The 21,411-nt window shown below is 45.0% G+C and overlaps 1 protein-coding gene across 1 annotated transcript in view; it reads right to left on the bottom strand.

Annotated features, from left to right (window-relative positions):
• LOC135057435 (guanylate cyclase 2G-like) overlaps nucleotides 1-21,411 on the bottom strand; it is a 213,686-nt gene that overhangs the window by 84,763 nt on the left and 107,512 nt on the right. The window contains exons 4-14 of the mRNA XM_063963329.1: nucleotides 18,369-18,545; nucleotides 15,835-15,979; nucleotides 15,082-15,217; nucleotides 14,858-14,961; nucleotides 13,614-13,673; nucleotides 13,342-13,511; nucleotides 12,609-12,755; nucleotides 8,177-8,236; nucleotides 7,363-7,449; nucleotides 1,583-1,687; nucleotides 208-279 (exon numbers count right to left, since the gene is read on the bottom strand). Of these exons, the coding sequence (XP_063819399.1) occupies nucleotides 208-279; nucleotides 1,583-1,687; nucleotides 7,363-7,449; nucleotides 8,177-8,236; nucleotides 12,609-12,755; nucleotides 13,342-13,511; nucleotides 13,614-13,673; nucleotides 14,858-14,961; nucleotides 15,082-15,217; nucleotides 15,835-15,979; nucleotides 18,369-18,545 (1,263 nt within the window). The remainder of the gene's footprint in view (nucleotides 1-207; nucleotides 280-1,582; nucleotides 1,688-7,362; nucleotides 7,450-8,176; nucleotides 8,237-12,608; nucleotides 12,756-13,341; nucleotides 13,512-13,613; nucleotides 13,674-14,857; nucleotides 14,962-15,081; nucleotides 15,218-15,834; nucleotides 15,980-18,368; nucleotides 18,546-21,411) is intronic.

Raw genomic sequence — 21,411 nt, forward strand, 5'->3', positions numbered from 1 at the left:
GGGGATACAGAGGGGCGGGCAGACAGGGGGATACAGAGGGGAGGGGCAGGCAGACAGGGGGATACAGAGGGGAGGGGCAGGCAGACAGGGGGATACAGAGGGGAGGGACAGGCAGACAGGGGGATACAGAGGGGAGGGGCAGGCAGACAGGGGGTCATGGAGGAGAATATTACACTGTTTTGGGTTTCTGGAATGAGGGGTACTCACATTAACTATGTCATAGGCAAAAGACAGCTTGAAGACCCAGTCCAGTTCTATGTCACTATTCTGTAAAACATCCTGATGGTGAGAAGATAAAGCACAGCATTAACTACACGTATGTTACTTGTGTGTAATATGACACATGCTCTTTCCCACTTTATATCTATAGGGAACAATCGCTGTAGAAAAGCATGGCATATATTTATTTCTGTTACCGTGGTAGCGCCATGTACCTTATTCAGAGCTGGTCGCTGGTCACACAGCTGCTGCATCTCTTTCCGCAGCGGCTGTGTGATAATCTGCTTCTCTGATCTGCTGCTGCACCCAACGATTGCAGCATCAGATCACCGCCACCGGTTTTTTAAAGTGGTAATCATTTACAGGGCAAAATCAACCTGGTTTTGCCATGTAAATTGATTGCCACTTTAAAAAAAACTCTTACAAAATCTCTCACTTTCTGATTCTCATCCTATTACATTCCCCCCAAAGTTGCAGCCAATCAGCTCCTAACTGCCACCTTACAGGCTGTGTTTGAAAAATGACAGCCATGAGCTGGTTGGTTGGTACTTTATCTCTCTCCACTTTATCTCCCTCCAGGCTTTGATAAATCTCCCCCTCTGTGTGTTGAAAGCTCTCCTGTTTGTCCTCATGACTAATTAGGGAAAAAATAAACTGCACATGAATACAAAGTGCTCGCCATTGGCCCAATCATATCTAATCCTTATTGGTTGGCTCAGTGCACTTCGCTCTCCCTTGCCAATAGGCCACTCCCACAGCGCCCTGTACTGCGAGGGGTTCTCTATCACTGATCGGTGCTGAGAGAAAATGGGGGGTCATTCCGAGTTGATCGTAGCTGTGATAAATTTAGCACAGCTACGATCATCTTCCCTGACATGCGGGGGGGACGCCCAGCACAGGGCTAGTCCTTCCCGCATGTCAGTGCCGCCCCCCCCCCCCCCTCCCGCACAAATACAAAAGCATCGCACAGCGGTGATGCTTTTGTATTTGTGGAGTAACTCCCGGCAAGCCGGGAGTTGTGTGTCGCTGCCACTGCCCGCATCGGCTGCGTGAGATGTCACGCAGCCGATGCGGCACGCCCCCCCCCCCCCCCAACGGTCCAGCCACGCCTGCGTTGACCGGACCGTGCCTACTAAACGGCGGCTTAACGCCACCGTTCAGCCTCCTCCCGCCCAGCCACCGCCTCTGTCTCAGAGGCGATGGCTAGGCAGCGACGACTGCCATGCGCCGGGCGCACTGCGGCACCGGCGCATGCACAGTTCCGACCCAATCGCTGCGCTACGACAAACTGCAGCGAACGACCCCCAATATCCGTATTATGAGAAATACAGACAGCGTGTATACAGTAATGTATATATTGTACCTTTAGGCTTCCTTTTTTGCAGTACTGGGTGACAATGCACACAACGGGGGAATCCGTGCAGACCCCGAAGAAAGTCACCAGGTTCTCGTGTTTCAGCTCCCGAATCTGCAACGGAAAGGACGAGATTTAGGGCTGTTTCCAGTTATAGTTTCATTCTGGTGCCATTTTTTGCCATATTTGTGATACGTACACAGATAACTCGCCATGTCTGTAAGATAATCTCACCGCGAGGTTCTCCCGTCACTGGGAGTCGCCTGCCACAGAACGTGAACACGGTTCTACTATTTTGAGATACTTTCGGTTTGATTCTGATTCAGATGCAAGTATAAATATGGACGGATGGCGCAGATACCTGTAAACGCAGACTTCAACTGGCGTGTCCCGGCTGTCATGCAGTCATTTTCTATGATGTTAGCTGTGTAAGGTATGGGGGAAATCCGTCTGCACCCCCACCCCCCCAAAGTGCACCTTTTTATTGAATAACAGTATAGAGCAGGGCCGGATTAAGTCTTTGTGGTCCTTAAGACTAGAGAGCCCTCCCCCTCTTTCAGCACCCCACCCGGCTGTACCAATCCGCCTCGTCTCCAGCCTTGTCTCTAAGCAACAGCCTGATGCTGAAGCTGGAGGATGAAGATGAGCAGAATCAATTCAACTGGCAGCGTTGTTAAGCCTGCGTCAAGAAGGTGCGAGCAGAAATCCGACGGAACTAGCGCCGCAATGCAGTTTTCTGCCTTTAGCGCAGCGCATACAGCATCGCTGCAGGCACTTAAGTTGGAGAATGCCGGTTCTTGTGACTAAACACCTAGCATAAGGCGCGAGAACTGGCATCAACTTCCACACTAGCAATGAGGACAATTGAATAGCTCTGGGACCTCCTTCTCGGCGCTAATAACATGGCGTTGAATTGAATTGGTCCCATAGTTACTATCTTCAAGCCTGCCGGCTAGACATAGTGTATCTGCATTAAAGCCTATTGGGAGTTTAATTTGTGTCCAGCTGCGTTAACCCCTGTGAACGGGCTAATTGAATTCCCCCGATTATAAGCCATATATTGATGCAGAACAAAATCTAAACGGTGGAATACATTGTAACTTGTACTAAGTCAGGTTATTTTTGATGTGTATTAAGGCCAGGTTCCTATTTAGCCTAATGATGCCCAGTCTGCGGGAATATACAATATTTTCGTCGCTTTACTTTTAGAATTAAATCACAGGGAAGGGGGAAAATCATTGAGAACACACAGAAAGATTCCAACAACCAGGTCTGTGGCCAAGGGGTGATGGCCTGGTGGGATTCCCTGGTCACTGGCGGCACCGGGCAGACAAAGAAAAAGATCCTACACCATGCCTGTAGTTGTGGCACATTATTTGCCGTAGGCATTAAATAGAATATACAGATGGAGCCTTGCTCATCTAGCTTTTCTCTGCTGCATCTAGGTGCACCAAGGCTTATTAGCATAAGCCTTTTATCTATTGTTCTCAGCTGCAATACAATACAGAGAGAACAATACAGCAGGGGATTAAGTCATTACAGCAGGGGATTAAGTCTGACAGCCCTGACTCAATTAATCCTGTTACTGACAGTCCTGTAATGGCGCCCAAGATGGCTGCCTCACCTTTTGTATGCTAGTGATCATCTCCATAAAACAGCTTAAATTCAACACAACTGACCTATGAATCATCATAAATATCCAAGGACTTACCTTGAACTTGTACTACTCTACGCGGACATTTCATCAAAACCAACAGATTGCATTCCTGCGCTGAGATACACACTGGACTGAATCCTGGACTGAATCCTCTGCATATCTCCACTGAGAAATCCTTCAGTTTAGCAGCTGCTGTACTCTGCATTGGACATTACCCAGATAAGGTACTGTGGATTACAACCTATCTTTGGCTACATCCAGCCCCTCACTTAGACATCATCCACCTCTGTTCTCTGAGCAACAAATAACTGACTTATTGCATTAATCTACTAATATCAGTATATTCAGGCTCTGAATTGCTGAAGGCTCACTGTTTAAAATCAGGATCCATTTCCAGGACACGTTATCACTACCCCCACAAAAAATCTACTTCAAAGGCCTCTCACACTGAGACTTTTCACACCTACACAGTAGGAATTGGCTTCTAACACCTTTCTAAAAGGCTGCCTATCCTAGGATAATTGACTAAATCAGCAGTTATTTTATTTATTACTTGCTTCAAATATACACAATAGGTTATAGCAATAACTTTGTTCATAATCCCATTATCATTTTGGATCACATACCGAATTGGGGGAAAACAAAACACAAAAAGGAAAAAAAAAAAACACTGCTTTCTCTCTCCCTCTCTCATCATCATATGCAGCTCAAATTTATAGTAATCTGTCATTGATGACCAAATGTATACGTATTGCTCCAGCTTCATTCTTTCACTCCGCCCACCACGTTCTGCAGTTCCTATCACACCATCACAAGCTTCTATTCTCCAATCCCTTGGCATTTTAAAAAGAAAACACTGGCGCATTCGTGGGAAGCGAGCAGGCCGGAAATGTATTTCCCCCGGTAACCATCTAAGTCCTTTGCCCACCTGCTCACCCCCATACTCAAAGAACAATCAAATAGAAGTGATACCCAAAAGACGGCCCTGTGTTTGGAAGGACAGAACTGTCAACTCTCACTTTGTGACCCCCATACCCAGAGCTCCTGCACTTAACATAAACAAAACTGAAGGCCCCCTGGTATGCCCAATCAGGTCAGTCCTTTGTAATGCCAGATCTATAAGAAACAAGACTGCAACAATTGCTGACCTTATTGAATCTGCAGATCTAGTCTGTATTACAGAGACCTGGCTAGATGAAAATGCAGCACCTACAGTATATTGGAGGCTGCAGTACCAACAAACTACTCTGTCATCCACAACCCAAGACTGGACCGCAGGGGTGGCAGGGTGGCTATCTGCTTCAAAAAAGAACTTAAACTTAGGGTCCACCCTATTGAAACTACTCGCTCATTCGAGTGCATTGCTGCCCGGAGTTCGAAGGATTAGGTTTCAGAGTACTTCTCATTTACCGGCCACCTGGAGATGGAAAGATATTTCTGCAAGAAATTGCAGACACTGTCGCTGGCCTAGTTCTGGAACATCAAAGATGGCTCATCCTCGGGGATTTCAATGCATGGGTGGATGATGAGCTCTCACGCCTTGGCCAAGACCTCCTGTGCACAATGAATGGTCTGGGCTTCACACACTCTGGACCTTGTCTTTCAGATTGGATTAGAAGTCACTGACCTAAAAATAAACCCAGTCATCTGGTCAGACCACTACTCCCTCTGGTTCTCAGTTGCAACCCCTCAATTAAGATCTCTGCCCGTGGAGTTGACCAGGTATCGTCCAAGGAGGGGTATGACTCCCCAGGCTCTTGCAGCAAATCTGGATCTCTCTGCTATACTGGGTGCCTGTGAAGATCCTTGTTCCCTAGTCCGTTATTATAATAGGGATGTTATGGCTGCAATTGATATTATCGCCCCTGTGCGTATAAGACCTCGCCAACCACAACGTCAAGCTCCATGGTTCGACAACAGTGTTAGAGAGCTCAAGAAAAGGGGGCGTAGACTGGAAAGACGATGGAGGAAGACTAACCTAGTGGCTGACAAAATAAAACTAATGAAGCATAACGTAGAATATCAATCGACAATCACTCGTAAGAAAGCACAGTTCCTGTCAAATGAGATCACAGCAGCAAACAATAGGCCAGCTCAACTTTTCCGCACAGTGGAGATGCTTTGCAAGCCAGCATGCCTGCAGACTGATGAGACCCTCTCCCAGGCAAGATGCAACGAGTTTGCAAACTTCTTTGCAGATAAAATATCCACCATCCGGGCTGGGATCTCCACAGTGCCATCAAAGGAGTGCCAAACTACAAAGCCTGCCAATATAAGCTACCTGCCTTCATGGACCAGCTTTGATCCAGTGGATGTAAAGGACACTGCTGAAATTACTCGGATTTTGCGTCCCACCACCTGTGATCTGGAACCAGCCTCAACCAAGCTTCTAATAGGTTGTATGGATATAATTGGTTCTGTCTTTACAAAAATTGTTCAATGCTCTTTGCAGACAGGCATTTTTCCTGGACCTCTAAAGGAAGCAATTGTTAGACTGCTTCTTAAAAAACCTAATTTAGATCCCGACTGCATGACCAACTACAGACCGGTATCAAACCTTCCTTTTCTAGGAAAGGTTATTGAGAAAGTCGTTGCAAATCAACTGGAAACCCGCCTGACAACCCATGATATTTATGATCCATTTCAATCAGGATTCAGGAGAAGACATAGCACTGAAACAGCCCTGGTGTGTGTGTGTTAAATGATCTTCTGATGGCAAAAGACAGAGGTGACTGTTCAATATTAATCCTTCTGGATCTCTCGGCAGCATTTGATACCGTGGACCATGGGCTTCTGATTGAGCGACTGATACATTTCTGTGGTCTGGATGGCACAGTTCTAAGCTGGTTCAAATCATTTCTCACAGGCAGGTCACAGAGAGTATCATCTGGATTATACTCATCACCACCAGTGCCATTGCCATGTGGTGTCCCACAAGGTTCTATACTATCCCCCATGCTTTTTGCAGTATACATGCTCCCATTGAGCGAAATAATCAGGCGCCATGGCCTGGTCTACCACTGCTATGCAGATGATACACAACTGTACTTGTCCTTTGCTCCGGGCACTGATAACCCAATAGCAACCCTAAATGGCTGTCTAGCTGAACTACTGGAGTGGATGAGCGCCAGTTGGCTGCGACTGAACCCGGATAAAACAGAGGTCCTTATGATACGACCGCAACATCAAAGGACAAGACTGCAGCATAGCCAACCAACTGGACTTACACTCGGGGATTCAGAATTACAGACCAGTGATCGTGTGCGGAATCTTGGCGTTGTCCTGGATGGTGGCTTGACACTTAAACATCAGATATCAGCCACAATCAAATCCTCATTCTTTCACCTGAGGAACATAGCCAGAATCAAGCACTTAATTCCCTCAGATGATATGCCAAAAGTCATACATGCATGTGTATCATCTCGTTTAGACTACTGTAATGCCCTCTACCTTGGTCTACCAGCAAAAGAATTGCAGCGCTTACAGCTGGTGCAAAACACAGCTGCCAGGCTATTAACCAACCAGCCCCGTTCTAGCCACATAACACCCATCCTCTACTCCCTTCACTGGCTGCCTGTACGATGGCGAATCATCTTCAAGATTTGCTTACTGAGTTTCAAAGCATTACATGACCAGGGCCCAAGGTACCTGAAACAGCTTCTGACCCCATACTGGCCCACTCGATTACTGCGATCTGTAGATGAAGGACTTTTAGCAGTACCTAGAATCTACCGTAATTCATCTGGGGGTCGAGCTTTTAGTCATGCGGCTCCGACTCTATGGAACTCACTTCCCCGCACAGTGTGAGAGGCCCCAACTATAGAATCCTTCAAAAGTAGACTCAAGACTTTCCTGTTTACTCAAGCATTTCCATAATGTCCCTTTTAGTATCTTCATGCTTCTGTATTTTATGAAAATGTACTTCATTATTTTCTGTACTATATTATGCTATGTATCTGTTAAGCGCCTTGGGTCTTATTGGAGAAAGAGCGCTATATAAATAAAATTATTATTATTATTATAATCCTATTAAAGGGATAAATGAGCAGGGCTCCATCTGTACACAGCGTAGCGTGTAACTGATCCAGCCCACACATCACTGCAGAGCACACGGGTCAGAGACTTGTCCTACCATGTGGAATTCCTTCAGGACAGACGGCTTCCTAACCCGGCAGGCTGCGGCTTCATCGCTGAGGTACGTCAGAGCCACATGATTACCCTGGAATACAAATCAGTGGTAGAGTACATAGAGTATGAGCCTTGTCTGATAACCCAAAAGCCAATGTAGGGCGGGTACTAAAGCATACTGAGGGTTCTGAATTAAAGAAGCATTCAATTATGTTCGGCTAATGCAGTGGTTCTCAGCCTCAGCCCTCAAGTTTTCCCAACAGGTCATGTTTTTTGCCAGCAGAAGCACATGTGATAATTACTGAGCCAGTAAAATAGATGAACTCACCTGTGCGTGATTAAAGAAATCCACAAAACATGACCTGTTGGGGGCACTTTAGGACTAGAGTTGAGAACCCCTGGGCTGAGGGAATCAACCCACTTTGGCTATCCCCTATGCTGACTCCCATAAAACTCTATGGTTAAGTCGGGAAAGATCCACCAGGAGGCCGTCCCATGAGCTTATGGCCCACGTTAGTGGAAAGTCTTGCAGATTGCAGCTTGTATATACCTCCTTACATTTATGCATGCCAAATTGCGTCATACTAAGCCCACCACTGTGCCTATGTGTGTAACCTTTGACCCTTTTGCAGCAAGCTAAAGCTGTATCGGGGCCAGAGCATAAAGGCCTCGGCTGTTCGACCTTCATTCCTTGTTACAGACTAGTCTTCATTCTCTGCGGTCTCATGTGTGACAATAAACATCAATAGCGCCCTGCCAACTGGGTCTTCGTGTCATAAGACACCTGGGTCACTCCTGGCCCAATCTCTGCCTCCTACCTGTGCATTCTGATCTCCACTTTGTCTTTTACTCTTTTGTGTAGCCTGCACACTGTTCACCTGTCCCCCGAGCCGCAAAAAAAGGAAACCAGAAGGGACATAGAAAGTTAATAACGTATTGGGGAGCGTGCCACAATTTAGGGGTGGTGGGGTGTGCCAAAGAGGCTCCCTCTAGTGGTATAAATGTATATTACACCAGTAGCCAAATTACGGGATCTGGCGAGTCAGTAACTAAATACATTAAACACAATATGATGGCTCAAGGGGTCTATTCATGAAGCAGTGAAAAGTGTAGAGAAGCGAGCCAGTGGAGATGTTACCCATGGCAACCAATCAGCAATAAAGTGGCATTTACAATTTGCATACTATAAAATGATACAGAGCAGCTGATTGGTTGCCATGGGCAACTTCTACACTGGTTCACTTATCCACTCTTTTCACTGCTTCATGAATAGACCTCTTAATATCCTAGTCTCCCACCTCTTAATATCCTAGTCTCTGACACTTATTAGCTTTATCTGCTTCTTTCTGCACTTTTAACTAAGACTTTTTACCATGAGACACAGTTGCTTATATCATTGCGGCACATGGTGTAGGGATGATGGGGGTCATTCTGAGTTGATCGCTCGCTAGCAGTTTTTAGCAGCCGTGCAAACGCTATGCCACCGCCCACTGGGAGTGTATTTTAGCTTAGCAGTAGTGCGAACGCATGTGCAGCCGAGCTCTGCAAAAAACAGTTTGTGCAGTTTCAGAGCAGCTCTGAACCTAATCAGCACTTGCGATCACTTCAGCCTATTCGTGTCTGGATTTGACGTCATACACCCGCCCAGCGAAATCCCAGCCACGCCTGCGTTTTTTCAGACACGCCTGCGTTTTTGCAAACACCCCCTAAAAACGGTCAGTGCGACTAAAAACTTTGCTAGAACCTGTGCACAACCACAATGGGCTTTGTACTGGTACGTCGCGCGTGCGCATTGCGGATCATACGCATGCGCAGAAATGCCGATTTTTAGCCTGATCGCTGCGAACAACGGCAGCTAGCGATCAACTCAGAATGACCCCCCGGAACACATGCATAAACCAATCTGGAAGTAGAAAATCTTTTTTTTAAATTGCCTGTACTTTCTTTACAATCCTTTTCACTTTATTACTACGGAGCTTTATGGTTTCCATAGAAATGTGCGCAATTGTGTGATACGTTAACATTGTTTTGAATGAGTATAACAGTACGTTTATTCTACATCTTCTTGCACAAGGATATACATTGCATTTAGGACAGTGGCGTAACTACTGCCCCCGCAGCCCTCGCGGTGGCTTGGAGGCGCAGGGCTGCGGGGAACGCCGCCACTGATTTAGCGCAGATTGACATGCGGACGAGCCGTCCGCATGTCAATCTGCTGTCTCCCTCCTTCCCTCCGCTGGCGCCCTAGCTGCTGCTGTGAAGGGGGGACACGGAGGGCACAGTGCGCGCCTCTCCTGTGTCCCTCCTGCGTCTCCAGCGTGTCAGTTAAATGAAGTGCCCATTCGTGAGCTCTGATTGGCTCACGAACCAGCACTTCATTTAACAGACACGCCGGAGACACAGAAGAGGCGCGCGCTTTGCCCTCCATGTCCCTCCTTCACAAAACAGTGGGGCAGCGGGGGTTGAGTTGTACCTGGCACTGGGGGAGCATATTTGGCACTGGAGGAGGGGGAGCATAGTTGGCACTGGGGGGTATATGTGTACCTGGCACTTGGGGGGGGGGGGGCATAGTTGGCATTGGGGACATGTGTGTACCTGGCACTGTGGGGGAATATCTGGCACTGGGGGCATATGTGGCACTGGGAGCACAGCCCAAGCAACAAGCATTACCCCCTAGCAACGAGCATGATACCCAGTGCATGAAACCCCTGGCAACGAGCATGACACCCAGTGAATGAAACCCCTGGCAACGAGCATGACACCCTGAGCATGAAAACCTCTGGCATTGTGCATGGAACCAAGAGCATGAAACCCCTGGCAACGAGCAGGTAATTTAAAAGTAATTAGAAGCCTTACTGTAGGACTTAATGTGTAATGGGCATTACGGTGTGTGGCATAATGTATCACGGACATTGCGGTGTGTCATAATGTGTCACAGGCATTATGGTGTGTGGCATACTATATCACGGGCATTGTGGTATGTGGTATAATGTCTCAGGGGCATTGCAGTGTGGCATAATGTATAACGGGCATTGCAGTGTGTGGCATAGGGTATAACAGGCATTGCGGTATGTGTCACAGGCATTACGGTGCGTGATATACTGTATAACGGGCATTGTGGTATAATGTCTCAGGGTCATTGCAGTGTGTGGCATAATGTATAACGGGCATTGCGATTTCTGTCATAATGTGTCGGGGGCATTACGGTGTGTGGCATAATGTTTCGGGGCATTATGGTGTGTGCATATTGTGTCATATGCATTATTGTGTGTGGTATAATGTCTAAGGGCCATTGCAGTATGTGGCATAATGTATACTGGGCATTACTATACAGAGGAAAAAATGACAAATAATGTAAGGGGCATGAATCAGGATTATTTTTCTTTCCCGTGGTGGCTAACGTCTGGGCGTGCAGGTTGCAAAACTGGGGTTCATCGCTTTACTAGTGCCAGTTATGGGGGATGGGGGGTGGGGGGGCGCCAGAGAATTTGTTGGCTTGGGGGAGAAAAATTTCTAGTTAAGCCACTGATTTAGGAGCACATTATGTATTGGAAATTGATCAACATAATTATAGTAAATTTTTATAGCTGCGTATTGCAGCAAAAAGAAAACGAGGATCGCTGGAATTTAACATTATTCCCATCCAGGGACTGCGTGTGACCGCTCTAGTTACAGGGTTTGGGTATGGCTGCGCTACCGCACATACGTCATCATAAGACTGCGCATATGCGAGCAAACAGTGTCGGGGAGGAATCCTTCTAACCCCTCTCCCAGAAAACTTTGCAGAATCCTCATATGGGGGGGAAGGGGGGGCAGCAGACATCCAATTTTTTTAATCTATTTTACTTCAGCAGTGTAAAAAACTAAAATGTGAAAAAAATGACAGATAAAGTAAATACTATATATGTGTATAGCCAGAGATCCTTCTGTATTCACCTGCTCCCCCTGAAGAAGGATGAAACGCATCAGAACGCCTCCTCTATTACTTACAGTATATGGATATGCTTATGGGTTTATTGACAAATTTGTAGGGTTTGTTTTCTTTCTCTTTTTTAATAAATGTAACCCCTTTTCTATTTATTACACAGTATGTGGACATACATGTTCTTGATTCCAATACATGAAGAAGACACCATATGGCATGGAAGTACATGTCTTGTAACGAATACTAACCATATATTGTCAACACTTTTAGGCACTATTTATAACACTGGTCTATTGCCAACACTTTTGCGGGGCTTTCCGCAGCATTTATTGCAATCTTTTGAAGTCTTGGAGGATAGAGAACTGGATTCTATCCAGGATTGGATGATCCAGAAGACCGGCTGCTGTAGATCTGAAGTGGGAGCTACTCAAACTGTGAACATCTGTATCCCAAGATTATTGCCGGTACGCGCAAAAAAATTTATATTTGTCTGTATCTTATCTGGATTATAATTGCATCTTTTAACTAGTTATTGTTTTATGTTATTTTGCACATATCCCAGTGTACATTCAAAATAGTGCCACTATCCTAGACTACATACTGTATATATATATATATATATATATATATATATATATATGTTATACAGTATATATAATTATTATAAACAGAGTGTATTACAATTATATATTCCCATTGCTTTACCCTATGGATTTTATTCTATATTTTATGTATATCAGCGTGGCGTCTGCATATTGAAGTGCCGCCATCACTGCTTGTGTGGGCTAAGTCAGCATTTATCCAATCAACTCGGCAGGAACGAATGACATCACTACAGCAAAAGAAATAAAATTAATTCTGCTGCAAAAAAAATAAAACAATTGCGGGAGCCCAGATTTAATAAAGGAATTACTTCCGTGTGGTAAACTGGATGTTTCTAAACATGGAAATTAGCTGCCAACACAGGAGACAGACTAATTGGCATTTTATTTGCAAGCGCTGGGGTTTCTGTGGCATGGAGGCACTGTCTATTCCCGGGAGGGTGGCACCAGGATGTAACATGGTAGCCTAGTGCCACACTCACTGCCCATTACTAATGCACGAGCGGCAGGTGGCATCTGAATCACTTTGTGCTGGGCATGACATTACGCCACTCATTCAGTGTCTTAGGTGGCGATTAAGCCTTGGCGCCCTAAGCGGAGGCCTAGCTTTGCCTGATAGTTGCACCGGCCTTGGATCAGCATGATAATTCTAGAAAGTGCTTGCGTCACTAAATACCGTGCGATACGCCCGGAATGTCGGCGGCTGTAGTGGAAGCGCAGTACCTGGTAGACGCCGATGGTAGTGTAGAATATCTCTTTGCCTTGCTTGTCGGTGAAACCGCAGCTCTTGTTGCTGGACAGGACCGCACTGGACCCAAAACTCCCAAATCTTTTAGATGTCGGGGTATTTGAGGGTGTCCCAGGATTGTTCTGTGGGATGAAAGGAGTAATTCATTTACCAGAATATCAATGCTAACATCGATGTCTTTCATAGTATTTAATGACATAAGACTTTACTCCTATACACTAAACCAATATGCGTTACTGGAAGGTACAAGAACATACTCAGAAATATTGATCAGTAGCAGAAATAGCAGTTTTATAGGAAGTAACTACTATTAAGTTCAGTATTACAAAGGGGGAGAAGTATCAAACCTTGGAGCGAGGTAAAGTGGAGGGAGATAAAATACCAGCCAATCAGCTCCTAACTGCCATGTTACAGGCTATGTTTAAAAAATGACAGTTAGGAACTGACTGGTACTTTGTCTCTCTCCTTGGTTTGGTACATCTCCCCCAATGTATGTAACATGCAAAAACATCCAATAGAGAAGTTAAATACACATTAAAATAAAAGTAAATATATATGGATTCTAATGATTTGAAAAACATTAATGCACCTTTATACTAACTGGCTAAAAAAAAGGTGCAGAAAGCCTGTGAAGTGGAGCTTGCAATCTAATGAAAAGTGAGTTGCCAAATCATATTTTGTTCCATACCAGCCATGATAAATCCTGACCTTGTTGTCTCTTAGAATTGTGATGTCTTCATACTTAATTTGCCACCAGCTGCTGTTACTGTCATACTGTTTTCTCAGTTTTCCCTTCTGAACAAAGAGGAATAACACAAACATCAGACCGATCACAGCCGTTACTATGAGGGTGACAATCAGAGCGACTACTGGGGTGTCTGGAAAAGAGCAAAACAGAAAAGTGTCAATCAACCGGCCGGAGTGCAAGGACACGTGCACAGTGGTGTATCATACCATAGTCTGACGTTTATTAAAATTACTAGGCTTTATAAAGTTTTCCTGAGTAGACATCATCTCATATTCTGAGAATGTGTGAAAATCTTGATATAAATGTCACGTAAACACATTAAGCTCAATTTTGTATCAACAGCAGAGGGCATTATTGGCTAAATTTTTAACAAGCAAATAATTATAATTTCTAGTCATTCCTAAGAATTTAGCAAGTATTAAAAAGTCTTTGTTCGCTATCCATGACAATGCAGGTGTTAACCTTGGTAGGAGTATTATCGCAACATTTGTATAACTGAAACAATAGACATACAGAAACTTTGCTGAGAAGTATGTGGGAATCCAAACTAAGCAGCTCTTGAGAAAATATCTAAGGATTAACTTTAAAGAGAAATCCTAATTTCTGAATGTCAGCCTAATTTAAACAGAACCATTATTTAAAATTATAGAATTAATTCTCTCTCAGATATATCATTCATTTGAGTGACGAATGATGTATTTGTAGGTCATCAGTGCGTGAAAACTTTGTATGTCTGTGAATGGCATCATTCACAGACATATTGTATCAGTCCGGCAGTACAGCTGATGGCGATATACTGTATGTATAGATATATCATCATGTCTGCTGTATGTACTGGTCACCTGCCGACCGCATGTACCCTGGCTGCAGGGACTGTCGACATTGACACTGGTTCAAATACCGCACAGTTGGGATGTCAGGACCGACATATCAAGCGGCCAATTGGTATTGCTTACCTAATCGGCTACTCGGTCGGTGCGATGGCGCATCAGCTGCTCGGTCGCTGTGGTCTGTACTTAGCCTAAGAGTTTGTACACACGAGCACTGTTGCTATGTCGGTGGTTCAGCAACAAAGGATAATTTAACTCTATAAGTAATAAGTTGGCGATAGGATCGAATGCGGAGAATGATAGCTCAGTCGACGGGCACTGACTCTCTGAACTATTGTTGGCCAGATTCAATTAACCACCAGCTGCCGGCAAACCATCTTCTTGCAACTGTGCAGGTTGTTTCACAGAACTTCTTTCTGCGCACAGCGACATAGCCTATGAAGGTGCGAGCAGACACTGGCTACCATAACTGGTGGTTATATGATGCTAAGTGAACCGGTGTTACTGATCAGGGGCACCATACCGGGGGTACACTTGTAATTGGCCCAGCCTTTCCATGGGGCCTGGCTATGATGATACAGGCGATGACTGAGAGGTAACAGAAAGGTAGGGGTGGAGGATTGTCAGTGTCACAGTGAGCACTTACTGATTCCAGCCACCCTGCACAGCTCATTGCTGAAGCCACAGTCCGGTCTGTCCTTGGGGCGCGTAGGCCCAGGCCAGGTGATGCGGGAGAAAGCACCTGTGGGGCTAAACCAACAAACATAAGGGTCACACTTCTCAATTGAGAGAAATCAAGAAGATGCGTTAATAGGCTGCTGCCAGGCCTGTATCAGAGAGTCCCTCTGCCTTATGCACACAGGTACTTACCTGATCTCCTTCCTATAGCTGTCATACTGCAAGACAGGGACAAAGCGAGACTCGTTCCCCACCAGCTGCAGATCATACACGGAGTAATCGATGAATCGCTTTCCCTTCGTATCAATGTTCAGCAGACCAGTCACTCCTAACAAATGACAATGAAATTCAGCTGTGATGTACAGTCCGTCATTATCTAATAGGTTTCCTAAACCATGAGACCTGATACACAACCTGTCCTATTAATCCCCGGAGGCTGACGGCTGAGAAAAATGGCCGCTCAGAAGTCCAGCACTATAACATGTTTGAGGGTAAATGTAATGCTAGATCATGGGTTACACTTTCCCATTAATGGCTCATTCGGGAAAGCATTTGTCAGAATGGGCTTCAGTGGTGTTGCATGACGTGTGTAAATGTGTCTGTCTGTAGAGAACACTCTGTAATGTGTGGTTGTACCTTGGACAGTGATAAAGTGGAGAGAGATAAAGTACCAGCCAATCAGCTCCTAACTGTCATGTTACAGGCTGTGGGGTCTATGTACTAAGCTTCGGAGAGAGATAAAGTTCTAACCAACCAGCCCCTAACTGTCATTGCTCAAGCACAGCCTGTAACATGATTGGCTGGTACTTTCTCTCCGAGGCTTAGTACATCTGCCCCAGTGGTAGTATAGGCTTGTTTTTCTACCAGAGAGCAGCATTAATTAATAGCAACAATTTGGTTATCCTTTCACAAACGATGGGGGGTGAAATAAGACGTTTTTCTCACCAAACAGTTGTTCCTGATTGTACCCCCTCAGGCTTTGCACCAGGGCACGCCCGTCTGTGATATTTCGCCCATGTTTGAGAGCTTCCTTTAACCCCATCACGTAAAGTAATACTGAATCATGGAGGTAGGCGGCATATGGGCTGACCTGTAACACACACGTCAACTAGTCACTTCTCATGTGTATTCAAGTATACTATATATGCATATAGTATATATATATATATATATATATATATATATATACTATGTGTTTTGAAAAAACTAGTTCTCTATACACTCAGAGGCAGCTTTATATCTTGCATCTTCTAGTATAGGGTAGTACAATGTTCACTTGGTATAAAGGCCGGGGCCTAATGCGAGCCAAGAAAATATTCCTCTCACCATCTCACCACCATCACTAGCCTGAAGCATTGGCACAAGGAAGGTTGGATCATGTTGTTTATGGCAAATTCTGCAGGTAGCGGCAGGTTCTGAGACTTGTGCGGCTTTGGGGAGCCTGGCCCACCGTTGCCTCAGTTTCAGGAGCAGGACCTGATGTGGTCATCTGCTGCGGTAGCCCATCCACTTCTAGGTCCAATATATAGCACGTTTAAAGACGCTCTTCTGCGTACCACTGCTGTAATACAGGTTGAGTATCCCTTATCCAAAATGCTTGGGACCAGAGGTATTTTGGATATGGGATTTTTCCGTATTTTGGAATAATTGCATCCCATAATGAGATATCATGGTGATAGGACCTAAATCTAAGCACACAATTCATTTATGTTTCATATACACCTTATACACACAGCCTGAAGGTCATTTTAGCCAATATTTTTTATAACTTTGTACATTAAACAAAGAGTGTCTACATTCACACAATTCATTTATGTTTCATATACACCTTATATACACAGTCTGAAGGTCATTTAATACAATATTTTTCATAACTTTGTGTATTAAACAAAGTTTGTGTACATTGAGCCCTCAGAAAACAAAGGTTTCACTATCTCAGTCTCACTCCAAAAATTCCGTATTTCGGAATATTCCGTATTTCGGAATATTTGGATATGGGATACTCAACCTGTACATGGTTATTTATTTGTGTCCTACCTGCCAGCTTGAACCAATCTCCTCTGACCTCTTTTTATCAAGGCGTTCATTGGATGGGGATGGTATTGGGATCCAGATGCGCAGCAACCCTACATCTGCCAGGTGAGTATTCTAACCCTCCAACCCCCGCACCCTAACCCTCCCCATCCCACTGTAGCCTAACCCTCACCTCTTAATACTTTACCCTAACCCTCCCATCCCTGCACTCTAACCCTCCCCACCCCACCGTAGCCTAGCCCTCACCTCTTAATGCTTTACCCTAACCCTCCCATCCCCGCACGCTAACTCTCCCCACCCCACCGTAGCCTAGCCCTCACCTCTTAATGCTTTACCCTAACCCTCCCATCCCCGCACCCTAACCCTCCCCACCCCACCGTAGCCTAGCCCTCACCTCTTAATGCTTTACCCTAACCCTCCCATCCCCGTACGCTAACCCTCCCCACCCCACCGTAGCCTAGCCCTCACCTCTTAATGCTTTACCCTAACCCTCCCATCCCCGCACCCTAACCCTCCCCACCCCACCGTAGCCTAGCCCTCACCTCTTAATGCTTTACCCTAACCCTCCCATCCCGCACCCTAACCCTCCCCACCCCACCGTAGCCTAGCCCTCACCTCTTAATGCTTTACCCTAACCCTCCCATCCCCGCACCCTAACCCTCCCCACCCCACCGTAGCCTAGCCCTCACCTCTTAATGCTTTACCCTAACCCTGCCATCCCGCACCCTAACCCTCCCCACCCCACCGTAGCCTAGCCCTCACCTCTTAATGCTTTACCCTAACCCTCCCATCCCCGCAGCCTAACCCTAACCTTCCCTATATTGCCTAAACCTAGCCCCCCACCCTGCGTCCTAATCCTAACCAGCCCCAGCATACTTACCTTTGGTATGCCTACAGTCGGCATTCCGACGCCGGCACTGTGAAAGATGACGGGATCCTGGCATCAGTATTCCAACATCCCGAATAGCGGTATGCTGACCGGATCCCCACTGGATGTTGTCCGTTCTGTACACCATTTTCTGTAGCGGTGTTGTGCATGAAAATCCCAGGAGCTTCTGAGGTACTCAACCCTCCCAACTGGCACTAGAAATCGTTCCATGGTAAATGCCACTAAAATCACATTTATTACCCATTCCTGTATTTGGACTGAGCAACAATATACAGAAGAGTTAAAAAAAAAAATATATATATATATATATATATATATATTACGTGATGCAAATCCATATCCTCCAAAATTAAAATTCTCCCACTGAGTTACGGATTATTACAACACCCTATCCACCTTTTTTTTCACAGCCAGAAGCCGTATACAACCATATGGTTGCTTTATACCTCTCTATGGACCTAGATAAGACCTCTGAGACCTGCAGGCTATATGTTGTTGCTACACAACAGGCTGAAGACAAGGTACAATGGGTGCAAGTAGAAGGATTAAAATGCACCTGGTACTCTGAGGAGATCTCGCTGTAGAACGGGGGACCCCGCAGCTTGTCGTAGACCTGCTTCATAAATAAGGTGTAGCTGTTACTGGAGTTCAGGGCTATCATGAGCACACAGTCATAGGCCCGTATGATGTTCTCACCTCTGCCACTGATTAAGGTGTCTTTCCAAAACACTTCCTGGAAATGAACATATATTCTATTATATGGAGGCTGGTGGCCACTTTCTACATCTATTTAATAGTTATGAGAATACAATCGATGAAATCACTAAAGATTACGCAGTGTAAAATGACACCAGTTAGTGAGAAGCCGCATTCTCGAGAACATTGGTTAAGCTCACAAAATGGCTGCCTCCAACAGACTCATGAGTATCGTGGAAATTCATAAAATGGCTACCTTAGACCATACACTTGACAAATTACCTCAGTGTTGTGCTGTCATTGTATCCTAGTAAAAGGAAAATGTTCTCAGGGATATTGATTCAGCACACAAAATAGGTGCTGCCACTGATTCCTTCTGAGTTGAAATTACATTCTTTTGAAAAATTGTTCAACAATAAAATGGCTGCCCTCTACCACAGACTGGATGCTTCACAAACCTCAGTGATATACAGTAACTGCTTCCTAGTGAACTGACAGACCCTGCTCTTACTAATAATGTTTCTGCTTATGAAAAAGCTGACTCTCATTTGTACGTGCAGTACTAGAGTTTTGACAGCCTAGAGTTCTTTTAGTCTGTTACTCTAGTTCGAATAGCATGTACTGACCTGAGGCCTGTGATTTGTTGCTTGGAGAAGTTTGTTAATAACTTATTAATGTATTATCATTTCTAGTAGGCTGTTAATATGGCTTCAATAGCCTGTATTAGAATAAAGCCTGTGATTTGCTGGTTGGAAAAGCAGGTTATTAACTTACTCATTTATTATCTTTTCTACAAGGCAGCTAATCTCAGCCTGTGATTTGCTGTTTTGAATACAGATGTGCTCAGGTTCATCCTAACATCTATATATAGAAAAAAGAGAAATTGGGCGCCAATGTTTGTATTGGGTGATAGCCGCACGTTCTTAGGGCCTGGCTTCTCCGACCCCACTTAGTGCAACAAATAGAAAAAAATAGAACTGCGCATAACATCGAAATAGGGACATTTATTAAATATCACAATATATATAAAAAAAGACAATTTGTACAATATCCGGCCGGATTATAAAATATTATAACATAAAACAATTGAGATGCTAGCTAATATCCGCAATACCTCCTAAAAACCTAAAATAACAATGACACACACATGGGTATTATGCTTTAAACACATGTGATCGTTTCACTGATTTATAAATCCATTCATAGGTGACTCCTATAACATTGCAGGCGTCCCCGCAATGCACAACAGGTGATTAAATGTCCACAGGTTTTATTAGTATAGCAGCAGAGCAGTGTTAAACTTCAATTGTTATACCCCTCTAGCACTGGGGTTATATTGATTAACAGTCTCTTGTAATGCAATGTCCCACGAACTGGTTAGTATATCAGCAAAGCGGTTGTTATAAGTTTACAGTTATTATTCCCTTTAGCACAAGGGCAGTTTGTTAACAGGCAGTCTCTAATCACTAGATTGGCTAATTAAGGCACTCTGGTCTGAGAGCGCACTCCCTATTCCCCCTTAGCACTGGGGTCCAGGTGACGAATTGTTAGTAAGCCATCATGCAGTTATGCCCACAAGATTTCCTGTTAAACAGTTTGGCCGGCCGGCTGTGAACTCACGTATTAAAACCTCCACATATGCGTTTCTCCGCTTTAGTTCGGCGTCAGCGGCTTCCTCAGTGATTGACAAATTGTCTTTTTTTTATATATTGTGTTCATACCTCCCAACATGACCCTCTCCAGGAGGGACACAATGCTCTGCTTCTGGACTTTTGTCTTAATTTAGGATTGCTGGCACCTGTTTTGAACAGGTTACTGGATAAGAAAGGCGTTTCAGTACAGGTGATGGCAATCATACATTAAGAGGGAAGTCCAGGAGCAGAGCGTTCTGTCCCTCCTGGAGAGGGTCGTGTTGGGAGGTATGTGTGTTATTTAATAAATGTCCCTATTTGGATGATATGTGCAGTTCTATTTTTTTCTATTTGTCATCCTAACATCTATTTGCAGCAAATACGACTTAATTGCAGCGAATAGTGCGCCTGCAACTATTCACTGACACGTGTGTATACACCCACTTCCATAGGAAATCATTATGCATATCCACAGCTAGTCCAGGGCAGGCTGCGGGTAATTGCTGCTATAATGTGTACACACATATAGGCAATTACCCGCAGGATGGAAAGATCTGTAGATTTAATGGTGATCTAATTTAATACTATACTTTGCAGCAATCACCTATAGTGGCCTTGGGGGTCATTCCGAGTTGATCGCTCGCTAGCAGTTTTTAGCAGCCGTGCAAACGCTATGCCGCCACCCACTGGGAGTGTATTTTAGCTTAGCAGAAGTGTGAACGAAAGGATCGCAGAGCGGCTACAACGTTTTTTTGTGCAGTTTCTGAGTAGCTCAGAACCTACTCAGCGCTTGTGATCACTTCAGACTGTTCAGTTCCTGTTTTGACGTCCCATACACGCCCTGCGTTCGCCCAGCCACGCCTGCGTTTTTCCTGGCTCTCTGCGTTTTTCCGAACACTCCCTGAAAACGGTCAGTTGACACCCAGAAAAGCCCACTTCATGTCAATCACTCTGCGGTCAGCAGTGTGACTGAAAAGCTTTGCTAGACCCTGTGCAAAACTACATCGTTCGTTGTGCCCGTACAACATGCGTGCGCATTGCGCCGCATGCGCAGAACTGTTGTTTTTTAGCCTGATCGAACAAATGCAGCTAGCGATCAACTCGGAATGACCCCCTTTGACTTTTAGGCTAGTAGTTCTTGATTAATGAATTTTTTTCTATAGGTTTGTATAGTTTATTAAACATCTCTCCTATCTGCTGCTGCGGTGCCGCAATGTTTCATAGAAGTGCTATATTATATTAAATTGCCGTGTGTTTGTGTCGCTGGCCTGT

Source organism: Pseudophryne corroboree, chromosome 3 (assembly GCF_028390025.1).
Source record: "Pseudophryne corroboree isolate aPseCor3 chromosome 3, aPseCor3.hap2, whole genome shotgun sequence".
NCBI lineage: Eukaryota > Metazoa > Chordata > Amphibia > Anura > Myobatrachidae > Pseudophryne > Pseudophryne corroboree.